General features: G+C 42.3%; 2 protein-coding genes and 1 long non-coding RNA gene across 4 annotated transcripts; 2 read left to right on the top strand and 1 right to left on the bottom strand.

The window, feature by feature from the left end:
• The first annotated feature begins 753 nt into the window (after positions 1-753).
• On the top strand, positions 754-9,425 carry ric3b (RIC3 acetylcholine receptor chaperone b). The gene is made up of 6 exons (XM_086149206.1): positions 754-998; positions 2,280-2,506; positions 3,771-3,849; positions 5,311-5,404; positions 8,110-8,240; positions 8,321-9,425. Exons 1-6 carry the CDS (start codon positions 878-880, stop codon positions 8,677-8,679), a joined length of 1,011 nt encoding a protein of 336 aa, XP_086005332.1. The 5' UTR covers positions 754-877; the 3' UTR covers positions 8,680-9,425.
• Positions 9,426-9,511: 86 nt separating this feature from the next.
• Positions 9,512-13,881, bottom strand: psma1 (proteasome 20S subunit alpha 1). The gene is made up of 10 exons (XM_086149207.1): positions 13,783-13,881; positions 12,840-12,884; positions 12,616-12,717; positions 11,908-12,011; positions 11,740-11,828; positions 11,509-11,579; positions 10,502-10,631; positions 10,321-10,400; positions 10,121-10,225; positions 9,512-9,765 (listed from the first exon to the last, which is right to left on the bottom strand). Exons 1-10 carry the CDS (start codon positions 13,783-13,785, stop codon positions 9,703-9,705), a joined length of 792 nt encoding a protein of 263 aa, XP_086005333.1. The 5' UTR covers positions 13,786-13,881; the 3' UTR covers positions 9,512-9,702.
• LOC147232381 (uncharacterized) lies at positions 12,918-20,359 on the top strand. Of its 2 annotated transcripts, XR_015106349.1 has the most exons (4): positions 12,918-13,196; positions 14,572-14,634; positions 15,112-15,208; positions 17,423-20,359. It is a non-coding gene; the product is annotated as an uncharacterized LOC147232381 (long non-coding RNA). The 2 variants fall into 2 exon arrangements; XR_015106348.1 differs by lacking the exon at positions 12,918-13,196 and having other exon boundaries at positions 14,124-14,634.
• The last annotated feature ends 1,089 nt before the right edge of the window (positions 20,360-21,448 follow it).

Here is a 21,448-nt window from a genome sequence, read left to right as displayed (position 1 = left end):
GCCAATTGTGGCCCTTGGAACAATATTTTGTGGCCCCCTGCCTGAAATCAAATCAAATCAAATCAAATCAAATACGACAAAATGCACGGTGAACTGAAAAGACAGAACTGAGGCATAGGGTTGTTGAAATTGCACTTACTTTTCTTCATGAATCTCAGGTTATTTGTCATGTATTTTTTAAAGGAACAGATGATTACATATCAAGATTTTTATAATTACCTGTTCTCCTTTATGTTCAAACAAAGGAAAAATTTGGACTTTAATTTTGATGCGCAGGTTAACTTGGTATCATGTAAGTTACACAAAATGAAAAGTGCAATTTAAATTTTTTGGCATTTTATTTCAACTTTAAAACCATTCATAATCATATGAATGTACTGACTTTATTTTTTATGTAATCATCCATATGAAATTAAACAAAAGGAAAAAAAGGAGTTTCTAAATTCAATATTGATTCAAAATACTTATTACAATATTCAAAGAAAGTAGTTTGGCGGGCCGGATAAAAGAGCAAAACGGGACGAATGTGGCCGCGGGGTGTAAAATTTTACACAAGTTTACACAACCTATTTATTAATTCCAATCCAAATGCACTGCAAACAGCAAATTTCATTGTACAGGGAAACACGTTTCCACACTGTACATATGATAATAAACACTAGTGTCACAGTTTCAGATTCCGATGCCTTGGTTTCAAATCGATCATGCGACGCTTTGGCGCCATCTAGTGGCCATAAGCGGTATTGCACTTCCGCCTCTACTTCCGCTCCCGAGGCCAACAAGGAAGTGGAGCCCGATGTGGACGAGACGCGGCGTCGTCGCAACCGCCTCGCATCGCCGCTCCTCCGGCCGCCGGTGCCGGTGACCTCCCGCCGTCATGGCCATGTCGACGTTCCAGAAGGTGACGCTCGCTACTTGCCTCGTCCTCTGCGTCGCGTTGCTGCTGCCGAAGATGCTGCTCTCCCGGGGGCGGAAGGATGCTGCCGAGCGGCCGGACGGTGCGTCACCTTCCTCGGTGTGCGGGTCGCCCACTCACCCCCCCCCCCCCCGCCCCCTCCTACGATGGCCCCGCAACGGGGTGTGCGGGGCTCGGTTTCCGTGATGGGGTCATCGATTAGTCCATGTGTCGAATGGAAATTATTATTATTTTTTTTTTTTGCACATTTATATATATTTTTTTAACATCACCTGCGTGTCATAGTCCCTGCGTTTACAGTATCCTCCCTGAAGGGGGCGCCAAAAACGCCTTAATGCTACTTTTATTCTGACACTGTTTTTTTGGTTTAAATGCCTGGATTTTCTTTTTGAAGATAAATATCTCTTTAACTTAGTGTAAAATTATTTACAGAAGTGGCTATTCGCATTTCTATTTATAAACATGTAAAAATGTATTGCGCAGGGTTAGCGTTAACTCACCTATACTATAACAGTTACATCACTAGCTTCAAATGGCTTTTCGCTTAATGTTCATAACGATTTATCTATCTATTTTAATTACCTTTTCTGATAGTATTTTATGATGTTGCATGTCTATATGATATGTGAATGACAGGGTGAACAAGTGAATGGTAGCCATCCACATATGACCTCCTTCCTACAATTATTTATTATTGTTATATTTTACTTGAAACTCTGGCGCAACAATTTCCTTCAGGATAAATAAAGTTGATCTTACTCTTACTCTAATTCTTATGACCGAAAGAGGGGGTTCGGATCAGCGGGAGGGGTTTGGACGCTGGTGGTGGGGTTGTTGATTAGTCCGTGTCGGAAATGGAAATTATGTCGTTGTATCTTTTTTTTTTTTTGCTCATTTATGTTTTTTTGTAACATCAACTGCTCCTTGAAGCCCCTGTGTTTACCATATTCAAATACACCTTAATTCTACTCTCTAATTGTACCCTTTAGCATGTCTTTAATGCAGGGTTAGCATAAAAGTATAGCCTCTATAAATATGCTACACTTTGCAGGGTTGGAATGAAAGTACAGCCTCACCTACTGTTCATTTTTTTTTAAATCTATTTTTACCTCCCCTTTTCATGCAGTAATTACAATTTTTTTTAAATAAATATTCCAAAATGACATCATGCCAACGTTTTTCCTAAATCATTTACGATACATTGTATGCTACTGTTTTAAACCTATGATGTTTATAGCCGAAATACATCTCCTGCACGCCCTTCTTTTCCGCTGTTGGAGTTTAAATGTCCCCGTTACGGGACGATGAAAAGCACATCCTGTTCTTCTTCAATTCTAAAATGTCAAACGCTCTTTCTCGGCAGGCTCAGGCCACTTTCCCCCCATGGTGCACCGCCAGGTGGCGCCGGAGGGGCGGGGTCAGAGGGCGGCCGCCTCCGGCTTCTCCAGGGCCCACAACGCCGAGGCCGTCGCCAGGGCCAAGGGGGCCGGTCCGGGGGCGGGGACGGCGGGCAAGTCCAACCTGGCGGGGCAAATCATCCCCGTGTACGGCTTCGGAATCCTGCTCTACATCCTCTACATCCTGTTCAAGGTGAACGACTCCACTCCCATCCCTCCATCATTATGGAAAAAGATGAACACCATATTGAGAAGCAGCTTATCTAACATAGGGTGTTAATGAGAATATGTCATTCATTCAGATTTAGGTTTCTTTTTTAGTATTCCCTTTATTTTTTTGAGCAGTCTATATATATATACATATATATATATATGTATATATATATAGGTCTAGTAGTACTGTATGTCTGTGACGTGCAGTCAGTAGAGGCAGGGGAGGCCGGGCCTCATCTGTCATCATGGAAAGAGAAAAATGTAAAATGAAAAATGTATTAAAAAATGTATTAAATGTTATATTTACTCAGTGATTTGTACCGTAAAGTTATCTTCCACTTAACTTAACAATTTAAAAAATTGTTTTTTTTCAAAATCGCCGAAAAGAAAAGTCACATTTACCGTACAAATATGAAAAAGAGACGTGCGGTGACTACGGATTGCACAATGTTTATGCTAACTGTGCTGCCATGCTATGCACTGAGACCGTATTGCTGTCTCTGTGGATGTTACTTTTAAAATTTTCAAACACTTTTAATATATGAACTAAATTTCCATAGTTTAGCTGATGTGTATAATGTTGTTCATCAACGATTGCAAAGAGACAGTAGGTGAGGCACGCAGTGACGGTGCCTCACGGTAGGGGGCTCTGCTGATCCCAGGGATCCGTCTTACTATTCGGCTACAGAATAAAAGAAATAGCAATAGCAAGCTACGGTAAACGTCAGTGCCTCATCACCGCACCTCACTGCTGTATATGCAGGGGAATTCAGGTGTCTGAGTCACAACACTGTAAACTGAATTAAATCCCACATTAATTAATTTGTTTAATTTGTGCTAAGGGCGTCACCGGTTGATATATACAGTATATAAATATATATACCGTAATTTCCGGACGATAAGCCGCGACTTTTTTCACCTAAACAACGATGCGGCTCATATATGGACTTTTTTGGGTGGGGGACGCAAACGAGCTTCACGCCGCTAAAACGTTTATCCTCGTCACATCGGACCGATGAAATGAGCGGGAAATACTGAGTCCGTTCAACTCCGACACCGAAGAAGACGACTTTGACGGTTTCAGTGCGCAGTAGGAAGTCCGAGATAGCGATCGGCTAGCCGGTGCGGCTTATATTGAGGCGCGCTCAATAGTCGGGAAATTACGGTATATATATACGTGTGTGTGTGTTTTCTGTTCGCAATATAATTGCTTATTGTTGTTTTAATTCTGTGTGTTCTGTCAGATCACGTCGAAGGGCAACCAGAAACCGTCGGAGAGCAGGTTCCCCTCCATTCGCTCGGAGAACATGAAGAGGAAGATCAGTGAGTATCTGGGCTCATTCAGATAGACACGTTTGGCAGAAAAATTAAGACCCAAAGGAAAATATATTATATATAGATTAGAAATCTATATTCAATATATATTATGTCAAATGTGTAAACAAGAGGGTGAATAGTTGTATGTATTATTAACGGATTTAATGTTTATGCTGGTATGAGCTGTGAATGTGTGACCGGTTGCACGTCTCTACATGACGCCTGAATGAATGTTTATAGATCTCTATATGATATGAATGAGTGAATGATTGTATGTCTCTATATCTCATCTGAATGAGCGAATGTGTCATATCTGTATTTAATGTTTGATGAGTGAGAGGGTGAATATTTGCATGTCTATGTTTAAACGAGTTGCATCGCTTTATATGATTTTATATGAATGAGTGAGTGAATGGTTGTATCTGAATGATGTGAATGTGAATGGTTGCATGTCTGTACATGACATGTAAATAAGAGGGTGAATGATTGCATGTCTCTTTACTCGGCCCTGTGACCCACGTAGGATGCGTCCAGGGCAATGTTCCCTCTAATTTTTCATATGTCTGTGCATACAGACAACCTCCCTGAGCACACTGAGGACCAATGTGAGCGACATTAGATGTGCACGCTGCGTGGCCACGCACCAGTATCACACCTGGGATCACAGCTTCCATTTAGTTTGTATTTTTCTATCAGAACACTCGCTAACTACTTTAGCTTCGCTACATGTTTTGCAGAGCAGAAAAAAAAATCTCACCCAGTTTCACCGCTTGTTCTTCTATTTGCACAAACTCAGACAGCCGTTCCAACTGCCCGCTCGTTTCGCCATGATAAGGGGTTAGCATGTTCGCATTAGCATCACTTAACTCCGCCACACTGTTATTATTGTTATATAGCGTGTATGGGCGGAGCATTTGAGCTAGTACTGGCAACGCTGTGATTGGCTGCGATTGCATCGCATCGTATGATTGGCTGGACATCAGTCACTCACAGAGTTACGTAGCAAAGTGATACAGAAAAAATGTTACATATCTAAATCACTTGCAGTGCGTTCACTGCTCTGGATAGGTTTTTTTGTGCGCGAGTAGTGCGCAATTGCGCAGCTTAGGGGGAACATTGGTCCAGGGTGACCCCCACCTCTTGCCGAGTTACAGCCGGGATAGGCTCGCGAATGAATGAATGAATACATTAAATAAAGATAAAATAAAAATAAACCTCCAGCACATACACCAATCGGAGATTTCTACCTTTCACGTCAGTCTAAACGTTCAAAAATGACTCATCCAGTCACAGAGTTGTTGCTGCAAAGAGGCCCAACTGTTTTAAGGGGGAAAAAAAAAAGCTACAAAACGTCACAAATAATCCCATCACGTTGCTTTTTTTTTGTTCGCAACTTAAGGCGACGCCTTCCCGTACGCTGATCTGATTAGCTTCACCTCCTCTTCCTCCCTTTCTGTTTTCCTCTAGCCGACTTCCAGCTGGCCCAGCTGCAGGAGAAGCTGAGGGAGACGGAGCTGGTGATGGAGGACATTGTCTCCCACGCCCACCAGAGCCCTGACAGGTGGGCGCCGTTTTTTTTTTTTTTCCCCAACAGCGAAGGTTGCGGGCTCCTCCCTGCCATCCACCGGTTTTCCGTCTCGTCCGCTTCCAGTAATCTCATCGGCGGGGCAGGTGACGCTCCTTTGTCTGGAGACGCCACGTTCTGACGCGGAGATCCACCAAGTGCGCGTTGAATCGCTGTCGCTGTTCGGAAGGCGCGTGGGAGGAGGGCTTTATCTCCAAAGCGTCGGGAGCTTTTCCCCGGTTTGTTGTCGGTAGAGACGCTAAGAAGCGTCGCTCCTGCAGGACGTCCAGTTCACCCGGCTCGGGTTTTATCGATCTGAATCCGCTAAATCCGATCAAATCTTAACAGCTCGCATCCGGATCAGCTTTTATATCTCTCGGCTGCATTTCTGTTGTTACCGACGTCGATGTTAAATCCCTGGATATAACGATAGCAGAATGAGAGCGAATGGTTGTGTGTCTCTGTGATGCGTGAATGAGAGGGTGAATGGTTGTTTCTACATGATATGTGAATGAGAGGGTGAATATCTATGTCAGGGGTCGGCAACCTTTAAGAGCTAGTTTCCACGGAAAAGAAAACACTGGGAGCGGCAATTACTTTTTGACGTCTAAAATAAAGGTACCACTGTATTTATTGCTTTATAAGATAAGATAAGATAAGATAAGATAAGATAAGATAAGATAAGAACAACTTTAGTTATCCCGAAGGAAATTGTTGTGCCAGAGTTTCAAGCAAAACATAACAATAATAGATAATAGTAGGAAGGAGGTCATATGTGGATGGCTACCATTCACTTGTTCACCCTGTCATTCTCACATCATATAGACATGCAACACCATAAAATACTATCAGAAAAGGTAATCAAAATAGATGATAAATTATTATGATCATGAAGCAAAAAGCCATCTGAAGCTAGTGATGTAACTGTTATAGTATAGGTGAGTTAATGCAAGCAAAACATAACAATAATAGATAATAGTAGGAAGGAGGGAGAATAAGAAAAACAATAAAATATAAAGTGTTAAAGCTATCAAGTGTTTTAAGTTCTTAAAAATGTACAAACATTTGAATATTCCCTTCAGCTGAAGGAAGAGGAATTAATTCATTTTCTTACTTTTACACCCTGTGTAAACGAGGGGTCTCAGCATCGCGGCCCTCGGAACCATATTTCAATAATGATAATAATAATAATACATAGGTTTTCTGTTGCGCTTTTCATGATACTCAAAGACGCTTTACAGTTATTGGGAGAGGCTGAGTGGGAGTAAAGGGGAGATTACAGTAAATGTAAATATTAAGGGGGAAAACACAAGATTATGATTTGGTAGTACTGGGAAAGAAGTCTCAGGTGTTGTAGGTGGTTTGGAAAAGGTGGGTCTTGAGGTTTTATTTATTTTGTGTTCCCCCCTGCCTGAAATCAAATGTTTGTGTTAGTGCGGCCCGGGCGTTTTTTCTCACATGCATCTGGGGGTTTTATACAATGAGTCTTAAAAAAAAAAAGAAACGGGCAAGGAAAAAAATGAAAAAGTAACTTTGCGATATTTTGCTTCGAAATTTGAAAACAAAATGAATTTTCGGTGAAAAAAACATCTTGTGACATTGTTAAAACGATATTTTCTTTTCTCATTTCTATAAAAAACACAAAAATTATGGTAAAAAAAAAAAATTGGGCAAAATTAAAAAGATTTATTTAATAACCAGAATAGCCACCAATAGCCTTGTAAACGTTATACCTCCTCTTGTACATGCTACCGATTCATCTTCTAATAAAATCTAGTGGCAAATTTTCCCACAGTGACAAGATCTTCTCTTTAACCTCAACAATATTTTTAGGGCGTAAATTCATCAATTCATTTTTGATATTAATTCGTCATTTATTTTTTAGAGGAACAGTTCATTACATATAAAGATTTTTATAATTTACCTGTTTGCCTCCAAACTGCGTTTTGGCGAGTAAACCGACTTCCGCGAGTGTGACATTTATTTTGAGCGTCGAAAAATAATAAATATAATTCAATTTTTAGTATTTCAAGATCACAATAATCTCCCAAATTAGAACAAAAATTTGAAAAAAAAAAGAACTAATACAAATAAAATACACTTCAATTAAATATACTGCTCAAAATAATAAAGGGAACACTTGAACAACACAATGTAACTCCAAGTCAATCACACTTGTGTGAAATCAGTGTCTCAGGAAGCAACACAGATTCATTTTGACTTGTTTTAAGGACATTACATCAAAGTTGGATCAGCCTGGAGTTTGTTTTTACACTTTAATTTTGAGTGTGATTCTTATCCAGACCTCCATGGGTTGATACAATTGATTTCCATTGATCATTTTTGTGTGATTTTGTTGTCAGCACATTCAACTGTGTAAAGAGCAAAGTATTTCATAAGAATATTTCATTCATTTAGATCTAGGATGTGTTTTTTAAGTGTTCCTTTTACTTTTTTGAGCAGTGTACTTGGAATTTATTGTCCCGAGCCACTCGGCACGGCCGGTTGCCGACCCCTGGACTATGCGATGAGTTTGATGTCAACATGAGAGTGTGAACGGCTGAATGGTTGTATGTCTGTATATGTGGAACGACTCAGACAGAGCCGACTGTAAAAAGCTAAAACATGCGTCTGCAACTAACAAAACCACCGACAACGTCAAATCGAATCGTGGTCGCCACTGACCTCTCCGCCTGCCACAGGGTGATGGGCGTGATGGCCGACCAGGAGGAGGAGCTCCTGCAGCAGCTGACCGAGATCACCCGGGTGATGCAGGAAGGGCAGCTGGTGGAGGGGATCCCCTCCGAGAAGAAACCCCCCGACTGCTGGGAAGGTCGGCGTTACACATTTGTGTTTTTTTCCAAGTGCGCATTAATGACTCCCCGTATTTTTGCAATTTCCACCCGCCACTAGATTATCCGGAGGAGCCCCGGCAGTACTGGGACCCTCCTCACTGCTGCTGCCAGCACCAGCAGGACGCGGCGCCGCGGACGGGGGCCCGGACGGACGCCCACGCCGGGGCCGCGGCGGACGACGGGGGTTCGGACTTTTCGAGGGGTCCCGTCGGAAGCGAGGGGGACGCCGACGCGAACCGGGGGAGCTCGGAGGGCGGAGGCGCGGTCGACCCGGCCGTCGTGGCCGAGGAGCTGGAGGTCACGCTGAGGGTGACCTCCGCCGTGGAGCAGGACAAGATGGAGGACCCGGCGGCGGAGACGGGTCCGTCCGTCAGACGGAGGAGCAGGAGGAGGAGAGCGAAGAGGGAGGTGCAGTGATGACCGACGGGACTAAAAAAAAAAAAAAAAAAAAAAAAAAAAAAAAAAAAAAAAAACTCAAAAACTAACGGCTCATTAAAACACGAGCCAAGGCATTTTCACATTTTAATTTTATCTACTGACTAGCCTTTTTTTTTTTTTTTAAAGTAATATTTATTATTATTTATTTATTTAGTTTCAAGCTTAAATTATGCAAATTTGTAACTACTTTTTTTCCCCCTGGTCCCCCGGTGTTAAAAAATATATATATTCAGGCTGAATAATTATTTATCTGAATGCAAATAATTAAAATTAGATTGCAGGATTTAACTAAAATGCAGGACTGTGAATTATACCCACCAGCACGAGTAAAGAATCAAAATGCTTAGAAAAATAAATTAAAAAAAAAAAGGAACAAATACCCGGGAGGAGTATTTGTTCAGGTAGTAGTAACAGCATGAGAGTACTCGATTACTTCAATCCCAGAGGATTTGCGAAGGTGGAAAGCCTCATCTGTCAAGAAAGTAACCAGTCACTTAGCAGCACATTGAGACTGAGGTGCTGTCATGCTGTGTGTGTGTGTGTGTGTGTGAGGAGAATTTGTGACATCACAAATGGATGTATTTAATAGGATAATTTGCTTGTGTGTTAAGGGCGTTAGCCAAGTTTGAAACATCTGAATTTAAACGTAAACATGGTTTCAAACTTATTAATAAGAGCGTTTTAATTTTGGGGGCAGCGCAACCTGGAAATAAAGTCACATTCAGAAACCGTCTTTCCGAATTCATTCATCCTCTATATTGCTCGTCCTGTTCAGGGTGGCGAAATGTCACGAGGCCAGTGAAAACACGTCTTTAATTCCAAAAAAAAGGGAGTTTATTCTTCGAATAAAGGTCGACTTTACCCATACAAAAGCAACATCACGTGGACTGATGTTCTCTGGAATATGACAGGATAGCTGTTCCAGCGGGTGGCGCGTCACGACGCGCTTCTCCCTCCACCCGGGGCCGTTCTCGGGTCGGGAGTCGGAGATGGTGGGCCGCCTCAGTGCTCCATGGGCTCGTCCGGGGCGTCTCCAGCGGGGGCTTCGTCTGCGGGTGGGGCGACCTGATGCGCACACACACACGCACACAAGCTTTTTAGCGTGCAGGGCTTCGGCTTGTCTCAGGCCGAAAACAACCTCCAGCTAGAACTAAGCTAGCGAGGAAGGCTAGCATTTATGTCTGCTTGCATGCTGGGTAATGTAGTTTCTTTACCTAATACGCTGAGCCAGAAAACAATTGTATTTGGACTGGGCTCTTAATTTGACCTTGAGGAGTCGCAAATGCCGTGAACTACGTCGGCGTCCAGTGTTCTCTCAGCTCACTGGACCATATATCTTTTTGTTTTCCGCCCTCTGGCTGACGAGACGCGCTTTACGATTTGACGGTTGATACGGGAACCGAAGAAATGCTGGACGTACCTTCCTCTGTGGCCTCTCCTCCAGCCCCTCCAGGAACGGCGCGACGTCGTCGTCGTCGTAGATGGTGAACTCCATGTCCTTCCCCACGAGGCCGATGGAGACGTTCTGCAAGTTTGCGCAGCGTCGATCAGAGGCGACCGGTATATCGGAGGTTTTTTTTTTTTAAAAACCTTAAAAACAAACTCGGGAGGCCGGAGTACCTTGGTGGTGAGGTCCTGCTCGGTGGGGAGGGTTTCTCTGAGAGCGCGGAGGCCGTGCTGGACCAGCTCGTTCAGGTTGCCTGGGGACGACACGGCAGCGGGTTTCTCGATATTGAAATACATCTCGGAGTTTGCTCTTCTTCTTAAAAAAAAAAAAAAAAAAAAAAAAAAAGGTTCTCACAGTCTGCGAACTTGTCCATGTATCTCTCCAGGTAGGTGCGGGCGGACTGCGATCGTGCCCCGATGGACATGGCTTTGCAGTCAAAGTAGTTTGCAGACGGGCAGGTCTGGAAGATGTGTGGTCCCATGTCCTTCAAGAAGTTAAAAAATATAAATATTTATTTGTCAAACAGCGAATCCTGATTACCCGCAGAGATACAGTAATACCTTGAATTCCATGTCCAATTTGTTCTGTGATCGAGCTCGTGTATCGAAACGCAACTGATCTGTTCCAACCCACCCGTTTTTTAAAAAAATGCACTTCATAAATAACAAATAATGTGTAAAAAAATAAAATCGCTAAAGAGGAATAAACTGGTTGATCAAGTGTCTTAACTTGAAGACTGGGCAAAGATGGGTGGGGGCAGAGGAGGTTGGGGGATTTTTTTTCCCCATTCTAGCTCTATCCCTTTTTAACTTGCTGCACATTTAGTGCTACAATGTGTTGCTAAATGTAAATTGCACACTTTATTTTCAACTCAATTTAGCGACAGAGTGAAGCCGCTCGACTTTTAACCGTCCCCGACCGGCTTTGAGTGACTCTTCCGATGCTTCGTCCGCCTGCTGCACCAAATCCCCGTAAATGTCACCTTCCTTCTCACAGATGATGCTTTCCCTCGCGGTATCTCACTGAACGCAACTTTGTCTTTTCACGGATCGACGAGTCGACAACATGTTTTTCCACCATTCTAACGGGGCAACCAAGCGGCACGTCCGGCTGTTTTTAAACGCCACTTCACAGACAGCGGCGTTTACATCCGCTCTTATCCTGCTTGCTCCTAACTCGGATCTCAGCGCGTGTCACAAAGCAAAAAACAAATGTCGAATTAGAGGCTTGCATCTCGGAAAACTTGAGTCGATGCACTTAGAAGTCACAGTTCCACTATCTTTGAAATATGGGTTGCCTTTACATTGAAAATAACCACGTTCTGACGGCGGCGTTCTCTGATTTGCGGCGTGGGGACTTACGTCGTAGCCGGCGATGAGGAGTCCAACGCCGTAGGGCCTCCGTCCATACCTCTGTGTCGGGATTTGGGTTTCTGAAGCGTCAGTTAAGCTCCTTCTTGCTTTAAACTTCATTTTCAAGCTTAGTTAACCTTAACCGGCAGATAAATCAGACTTCTACCATCGAGCCTGGTCACGTGATTAGCAGATTATGATTGATAAACAAAACGAACCAAAAAAAAAAAAAAAGGATACTGCTGCCAACGAGGTGGACGAGACGCGATATCGGGAGGGGCCTGTCAAAGACAAATCTGGAGTCCAGGCACTCCTGCCGCATGAAATTACTGTTGGGAGCAAAGCGTGAGGAGCATGTTAATCACACATACTTAGTCAAAGTTGAATCCAGAGGCGTCCGTCACCCACCATAAAAGTCTGGCGTCGGCAGTCAGCCCGGCAATGGAGATGCCGATGTGGTTGTCAACATGGAGGATCTTCTTCTGGTGGGCCGCTAGTTCTGACTGGGCTCTCTGCCAACACACACACACACACACACACACACACGTCATGGAATCATGTGACACACACACACGGCTGTATGCCTGTATCAGCACGGGGTGTCAAGGAGGGCATTGTTTTGATTTGTAAAATTACAGAGGCGATCCACAAATAAATTGACACACCTCTGATGCACGGTTTGCTTTTTTGAAAAGTCCTCAACCGGAATAATTGACATTTAAGCACAAGTATCGGAGAGAAACAGCGTGATCTTAATGAGGACTTTCGGGCGTAACGTAAGGCTTTCAAAACAAACAAGCTTCCGTGCAGAAGAATTACGATTTATCTTTGTAATGGTCAGCTTGGAGAGGTAGTTTTACAATATTGATTGAGTTTTTTTTCCCAAATAATGTACATTTGAGGGGCATCAAATGGTTTAGACACCAGCATCTGGGCTAATACATGATCACAATAAGCCTAAACATAATATTTTTATGGTTTTGCAGTACCTACACCAAACATCCTTTTGAATGATAATGCAAGCAAGCAACTATTACAGAAATGGTTTAACAACAACGCAATGATAATAGAACAACAATAATGACACAGCACAAATGAACAGTGAGAGAAATGTACCTTTAGTGCAACGAGGACCGCCTGGGTTCTGGATTTGAGTCCGACGGTTGCGGAGCCTTGCTTCACCGCCTCCATAGCGTATTCAATTTGATGAATACGGCCCTGGACGACACACGGGAACAGAAACAACGGGACATCAAGCCTTTGCAGCTGCGGCACCTGACACCTAAACGTCTTGATTCATTATTATCGGACATTTTAAAGGGAAAGGCAGCACAACATACCTGTGGGCTCCATACTGTCACGTCGTTGTCGTACTGGTTGCGAAACTGCGGATTAAAAAACAAAGCAACGTTGAGAATCAAATCAACAACAACAACAAAACGATCACCTCACAGTTTAGGGACAGGGACCCAACACAGATCTTACATAACTGTCTTGCATTGCCAGGGCTTTGCTCGGATACAGGCTCATCGACTTGTTTCCAGCACTGGGCTTGGGGTTGGATTACCGACATGGCTAAATAAGTTATGAGTGCAGCACCTTTGCGGTGCAGCCGGTGGGAGCATCAACCTTAAGGAGGCGGATGACTGCTGGACGTGACGCTTGGTGACTGCGCCGGGATTCTAATAGAAAGCTAAGTAATGCTCGCTCACAGACCGTCAGTCGATCAAAGTATCACGGACGAGTTATGGGTAATGAATTAAAATCAACGACAACACCAGCAACGCAACGGCGATGTCGTTACAGCACGATTGTGAATTTCAGAGAACGAAAGTGAAAGACGCTTGCTGCGGATTCATCCTGCGCTTGCTAATATCAGTTAGCAGTTACCGTGCGTTAGCATGCTAGCTATTTAGATGTCATGGAAATTGATTGTCAAAGGGGCACAACTAAACCACTTATCGTTATTTGACAAAGGGAAGCAGGCAACAGACGTATCTAAATCCGAGAATAGAAAAAGCTAAAAGACGGAAACGAATTAATGTGACTATGACACCGGTATAGCTTCCGCTAACGGGAATAGCTTGCAAAAGGTTTTGCTTACTCACAGTGCAACCAAAGATTAGCTTGCTAACATTAGCTTCAAGAGCAAATTGTCACCGTGGCGTAATCCTTTTGATCGTTTAAAACAAACCTGGCGTCATGTTGTCCTTTTTCGCCGTGCTTACAAGAATCACACCGCGCCCGACCGACGGATAAAAGCAGAATTTCATACAAACTCACCATCTCTGCCTCAGAAAGTGCCGCCCGTCGCCGCCGATGCTGCTGTTTTCCTCACTCGATTGATTAGCCTGGGATGTGACGTCAGACAAAAGCAGTCGATCTCCGATAAGAACTCAGCGATCGGCCTCAAATGCTATTATAGATTTAACAATAATAATAACAATAATGATATATTAATAATATATGATCACTATTGTATATTATAATATATCATAATTAATGATAACGTTTATTATTATTATTATCGTTATTATGGAAAAGGTCGATTCGCTGTGGTGACCCCTGAAGGGAAAAGCTGAAAGAAGATAATTATTATTATCAGTATCATCATTGTTGTTGTTGTTGTTGTTGTTGTTATTATTATGGAAAAGGTTGATTCGCTGTGGCGAACCCTGAAGGGCAAAGCTGAAAGAAGAAGATTATTATTATTATTATATTGTTGTTGTTGTTGTTGTTTTTGTTGTTGTTGTTGTTATTTTGGAAAGGATGATTTGCTTTGGACATCACCGAAGGGAAAAGCCAAACAGAGATTATTATTAGTAGTATTATTATTAATTTACAATTAATAAAAATAATGATAATAGAAAGTAAAATAAACGATAAAATTAAAAGTAAGAAAATAAATAAAACTAAAAAGTCCACATTTAGAAAAGTTATGAAATATTAATTTAAAAAATAGATAGATAGATAGATAGATAGATAGATAGATAGATAGATAGATAGATAGATAGATTTGTTAATGATTTGGTTTCGAGGTGTGTTTTACTGTTTGTTTTTTGTCGTCCACAGTGAAGTTGGATTCGCAGCGACAGCTCGTCCACGCTTCGGTGGAAGTGGGCGGGATCGGCGTGTGTGAGTGTGTGTGTGTGTCCGTGTCTTCGTTAGCGTGAATTAGTGGGTGAATCACGCATGAGCACGCAATAATCTGCCATGTTGCGTGACGGAAGGCGCAGAAAAGCGGGGAACAAACACGTTTTGTCAGTATCTGTGGAGAACCAACCAGCGTCAAAAACAATCGGATAAATACGTTGAAAAACATTTAAATATAGAATAAATCAATATATAAATAAAGAATCACGTTTCAAGACTGAGACGATGTATCATAATAAAGTGAGCCAAACATAATACAGGACTGGACAATCCCTAATTGATCATGGTTCAATTGTGAAATTGCACTTTTTGTAACAAATCCATTTGAGGGAAGAAGAAAAAATAAATCGATAGATACATTAAGAAATGGAAAAGTAATTAAGAAAAAATAAATAGAAATAAATAAAGAACAAGTGTAACATGATTATTCGTTCTTCTCGGTGCCTCCATCACCCGCAGTACCGCTACACGCACACCAGGCGGCGGCAGGAAATTGGAAGAAGACGCGGGGTTGGAAGGAAAGGACCAAAAAACGAGGAACTCCCGTGTTTCTAAGGTAAACTTTGACAAGATAAACATTCAAAACCATATAATAATAGTGTTGCTGCAAGTGTAATGAAATTGTTCACTATAACTATATGTACAATTATATCAAATTCAAAGTCAAAGTTAGATATAGTGTCCATTTCTCTGCATGTACTCGACATACAGAGGAATGGAGAGGACGTTTCTCACAATCCCACGGTGACATGAAATTAGCATAATAATAATAATAATAATAATAATAATTACTATTATTATGATAATAATAATGATAATAGCGTGCAAATTAGCAGTAAAATGCACTGTTACAAGAAACAGTGAACATTAAACTGAGGTATGAAGTGTAAAGCGCTTGCAGATACAAGCTGATATTTGACGGATGTATATAACATATTATATTCAGTGACATGTGGTGAGGTTTATGGCTGGTGAGGCACTGATTTTATCACAATCAGGTTTGCAAACATATGAGTCCTACAAAGGAGCCTATTTACCAATAAGCCATGAGGCAGGAGACCTGCTTGCCTCACTTAGTGGCTCGTTGAAGCCGTTTCATGATCTCTCAGCACTAGAAAATAGTAACACAAATACATTTGTTGACAAAAAATGTAGTTGATATAGCAAAAATGTTTAAAAATTTCAATGGTGACATACAGAGAGACAGCAATAGGGTCTTAGTACAGAGCATGCCAGCAGTCAGCCATCATTGCGCAATCCATGTTGAGGCTCAACAGTCCGCAGCCTCACTGCACGTCTCTTCTCAATATTTGAATGGTAAATGTGAAAATCCAGCCATTTTGAAGAAAAGAACAATCTAAAACTGGTGAAGTTCAATGAAAAATACCGTTAAGCGTCTTTGTGTACCGTGAAAAGCGCTATACAAATCGTATGTATTATTATTATTATTATTATTATTATTGTGCAAATCACCGATCAATACAACCATTTAATTCTTTTTTTCCTTTTACATTTTTTTCTTTCCAAGATTGGCAAGTGAGGCATGGCCTCTCCTGCCTCCCCTGACTTTACGTCATTGGTTACATTATATTTATATTATATATATATATACATATATGATATATATATATATATATATATATATATATATATATATATGAACATTTACATGTCTGCACAGTGGATGATTGCTCTGACTTCCTCTACATGAAGTGTGAATAATTGAGTATCTGGATGACATGTGAATGAGAGAGTGAATGGTTGTAAGTCTCTTTCTGTGGCCCTGTGATGGATCTACACGGATCCATCATATGGATCATAATAAATATTAAAGCAACAGCTGTTTTTTTGTGAAAAGTATGACTAGTTATTGTTATATATGTTATATATTATAGAAATATATTATAATCAGTGACATGCAGGCAGGGGAGGCAGGAGAGGCCGTTCCTCACTTGCAAATCTTGGAAAGAAAGAAAAGTAAAATGAAAAATAGTATTTACTGTTATATTTATTATGTTTTTGTACTATAAAGGTATTTTTCATTGAACTTCACCAATTTTGCGATTATTTTTTTATTCAAAATGGCTGGGTTTTCAAATTACCTGTTCAAATACTAAGAAGAGATGTGTAGTGAGGCCGCAGACTGTTGAGCCTCAACGTAGCTTGCGCAATGATGGCTGACTGCTGGCATGCTCTGCACGAAGAATATATTTCCTTCTCTCTCTCGCTTTTGCTGTCTGAACTACATTTTTTTGTCAACAACTGTATGTGCTTTAATAGTTGCTTGTGCTGAGCGATCATAAAATGGCTGTGAAGAGGCAGTAGGTGAGGCATGAAGTTCTCCTGCCTCATGCCAGAGGGCGCTTGTGCCTGTTAATTGCTGTAAATCAAATGGTGAATAAACTACTCTGTCGGGTTCTTATGTTTGTAAATCTGATTATGATGAAGTCAGTGCCTTACCAGCCATGAAGGGATCCAGTCATACGTCTGCACTTTTATGGAGAGACGAAAATCTTAAGCTGAAGTCAGTGGAGGCAGAGAAGTTTAATAATTCACTCGTGTTATTTCTGTGCCAGAGCACCTTCAGTCGATATGTCTGTCCGTCCTCTGCTCCATTCGAGAGAAGCCAAAAGCCGTGGGACTCTTGACCTTTAAGAGTCAGAGCCGTGTCCTCTGGAGACTCCGACCCGCTCCGCTTTCCCTGTGAATCACAGATGTTTAGTTTTAACCCAACCAGATGAGCGGACTTTGGGTTTTTCTGAATTTTCAGGAAGACCTCAAAGCATCCGAAAGACGTCGAGGGACTAACAAACGCAACTGGCACTTCAGATGAAGTACGATATGTCCGAACCGTTAAATCCTCCGATACAATTGTAATCCCAAAAGGGCAAAGGTCAGAAACGCTAATCGCGGCAGAAGGGGTAACTGCTGCAGAAGTGCTAACTGCTGCAGAAGCGCTAACCGCTACAGAAGCGCTAACCACTGCAGAACAGCTATCAACTACAGAAGGACTAACCATTGCAGAAGCACTAACAACTGCAGAAACGCTAACCGCTAGAGAAGCGCTAACCGCTACAAAGGTGCTAACTGTTGCAGAAGCGCTAACAACTGCAGAAACGCTAACCACTAGAGAAGCGCTAACTGTGGCAGAAGCGCTAACCGCTATAGAAGTTCTAATCACTCCAGAAGTGCTGACTGCTACTCTGATTTTTTTTTTTTTTTAAAGTGGCCGTCTGCTGGTTAAACATCTTGAGGATGAATTATTTTTTGCACATTCCTGGGAAAAATGATAATTGGCATGCAACAAACAAACAAAGAAGATAATTCCTGTGAGTATTCAACACTGACGTAAATGTTAGATACAGAATCGCAGTTGGGTGAGATCACTCAGACTCGGCTCTGTGCTTCCACTTCACTTGAAAATTCAATCGGATTTCGCTCGGCTGTTTCAGACGCACGCACGCACACACACACACACACACACACACACACACACACACGCACACACACACACACTAAACTTCACAAACTTCCCCACTCATGCTCAGGAGCATTTTCTGGAAAGGCCAAGCACATTGCCAAAAGTAGCTGTAAAGTAGCTTAGTAGCATAAAACGCTATATTTAATGATCCTGTTTAAAATTGCATTTGTTTTATTTTCTCTTAAAGTAAAGTATGATGGAACGCTGTGCAAGGGCAGCCATATTAAGTCCAATGAATAAACATTAAATATAGTTTTGCATCTTATCAAACTACAGTCATCACTATTTTGTACCCCAAAGATGATCAATGCAATAATAGACCCTTCTACTTTTGGTTTTTCCCTTCAGGGGTCGCCACAGTGAACCAATCCTCTCCATTTAACCCTATTCTCTGCATCCTCCTCTCTCACACCAACTACCTTCAAATAATCTTCTCTTTGGTCTTCCTCCATGACTGCCTCCCTGGAAGCTCCAATTCCAGCATCTGTCTACCAATATATTCACTATCCCTCCGTACATGGTTAAACCATCTCAGTCTGGCTTCTCTGACCTTTTCTCCAAAACATCGAACATGTGCCGTCCCTCTGATAGACTCATTCCTGATCCTATCCATCCTGGTCACTCCCAAAGAAAACCTCAGCATCTTCATCTCTGCGACCTCCAGCTCCGCCTCCTGTTTTTTTGTCATTGTGACTGTTTCTAGTCCATACATCATCGCTGGTCTCACCACTGTCTTGTACACCTTTCCTTTCATTCTGACTGATAGTCTTCTATCACATAGTACCCCTGACACTTTTCTCCACCCATTCCAAACTGCTTGGACCCGTCTCTTCACCTCTTTTGCTGCTCTGGAAACCTGAAATCCTCCAACTTCTTGATCTCCACTCCCTGTAGCCTTCTCTGCTCTCACTACAGATCACAAAGTCATCTGCAAACATGGTACATGGAGATTCTTGTCTAACCTCATCTGTCAGTCTGTCCTTCACCATTGTGAACAAGAAGGGGCTCAGAGCTGATCCCTGATGGAGTCCCACCTCCAAATTGAACTTCTCTGTTACCCCTACAGCACACCGTACCTGTGTCTCACAGCTAGCATACATGTCCTGCACCAGTCTATCATACTTCTCTGCCACTCCACACTTCCTCATACAATACCAGAGCTCCCCTCTTGGCACCCTGTCATATGCTTTTTCTAAGTTTACAAAAACACAATGCAGCTCCCTCTGGCCTTCTCTGTACTTTTCTTTTAGCATTCTCAACGCAAATACTGCATCTGTAGTACTCTTTCTAGGCATGAAACCATACTGCTGTTCACAAATGCTGACTTCTGCTCTCAGTCTAGTTTCCACTGCTCTTTCCTCCCTCTATAGTTGCCGTAATTCTGCACATCCCCCTTATTCTTAAAAAAATGGGCACCATGACACCCCGTCACTCTTATACTCACTCTGTCACTGTCATACTCACTCTGCCACTCTTATACTTACTGTCACTCTCATAGTCACCCTGTCGCTCCCATAGTCGCTTTATCACTCTCATACTCACTCTGTCATTCTGATACTCACTCTATCACTCCCATTTCATAACTAACATATCATAACATAACACAACTCTGTCACTCTCACACTCACCCTGTCACTCTCTGAAACTGGTGTAAGTCGGCAATGTTGTGAAAAGTCTTCTTCTCCATCGATGGTACTTTTTGGTATTTAACCCTTTTTTTAATGTAAAGTGATTTTACTCAGGCCTATTCCATCTGACACCAACTGATCTGTTACTTTTACTTCATTTTTGATTTTTACCACTTTGTCTTTTACTGTTTTTATTTTTATTCTGTCTTTTACAGCTATATTTTGTGTTTATGTATCTGTCTGTACAATGTCCTTGACTGTCGAATAAGACGCCTTTAATAAAATGGATTAGTATTATTAATATTAAATAAAGTTTCAGTGATGTAAACTTTCAAATTGCCTATAAATATGGTAAACCGGGCTTTAAATGTAACACACTGCCACTGAAAAATTGGTGAATAGAAAAATAAATCATCTTTGAATCCAAATAATGGAATAAATGCTGATCCAGAGAAGCAGCTGACTTTCCCGAGAGGACACGTCTTTATTTGAAATCGCATAAACGTAAACTTTGCTGAGGTGGGAGGGCAGGGTGGGGGGGGGGGGGGAGGCTTTCCGGTTTCGGAGGCACTTCCTGTTTCGAATGAGAGTTAAAATAAAAAAAAAATTAGAAAAAAAAAAAAAAAAAACGGAAAACCCTCAGTGGGTCGTTGGAATCAACGGGAATCGCTGAAGGCCCGGCGTTCCTCCAGCGGTATCGGATGTACCCTTGATCCGAGGCGGGATATTGGGGGGGGAGGAGGGGGGGATTAGTAGGTCTGTGCTGACAAGCTCTCCTCTTCTGCCAAGGCGGCGGCGGCGGCGGCGGCGGCGGCGGCAGGCCATTACATCAGTGCGCCAACCTCCTCCTTTGTGATTGAGATTGTAGGACCTGTGCTGAGCTCAGCAGGCCCCCCCCCCCTTCTTCTCCCACCCTCCCCACTTCTTTCCTGGGTGCCTCATTTAAATCTGCCAAACGGCCCCCCGTTTAATTTTTCAAATGGAGAGCAGCCTGAGTCACCGTGCGGCGGGGTCCAAGCGTGGTCGCCGACGGTTCGGGATGGCGGGGGGGGGGAGGAGCGGTCAGAGGGGTTTTTTTTTTAGGGAGTAGAGAAACAGTCATTCATGGATTTCGGTTTTCGAGCCGCGGGGGTGGTGGGGGGGGGGACGCTGCCGTCACCGCTTCCTCTCAGGATGCCGAACTCTCCCCCCTCTCTCTCGATCTCGACTGGTAATATATCGTAACGTTTCCGCTTTGCGCTGCTGCTACTTTGCACTGAGAAAACCGTCGTGCCGCTATTGCACCATCCATCGTTATGGTTCTACCTGCTGACCTTTGCAAGGAAAGATAAAAACAAAACACAAAAAATCTGCAGCTATTCATGGCGTCAAATGCGATGCGCTATGTAAATAATTTGTCTATTTATTTTTGTTTTTATAAAAAAAACCTGTTCATGCGCTGAGGCGGGAGGTCCCATTGCAAAATGTCACTGTTCCTGCACGATGACAATTAAAAATCTTGATTCTTGAAATATCAGTTTGTATCTGCGTGCACTTTATACTTCACATCTCATAGTTTAACGTTTAGTGTTTAATGTAACAGAGCGCTTTACTGCTAATTTGCACTTTATTATTATTATTATTCTTATTTTGTTAATTTGTATGTCCAGCACATGCAGAAAAAGTGACAATAAAGCAGATTTTTCTT

The sequence above is a fragment of the Fistularia commersonii genome, chromosome 7 (genome assembly GCF_037954325.1).
Source record: "Fistularia commersonii isolate RoL2024-O1a breed Wild chromosome 7, RoL_Fcom_v1.0, whole genome shotgun sequence".
In the NCBI taxonomy this organism is placed as follows: Eukaryota; Metazoa; Chordata; class Actinopteri; order Syngnathiformes; family Fistulariidae; genus Fistularia; species Fistularia commersonii.
Note: the sequence above shows the minus strand (reverse complement) of the source record. Positions and strands in the feature narration are given on the sequence as shown.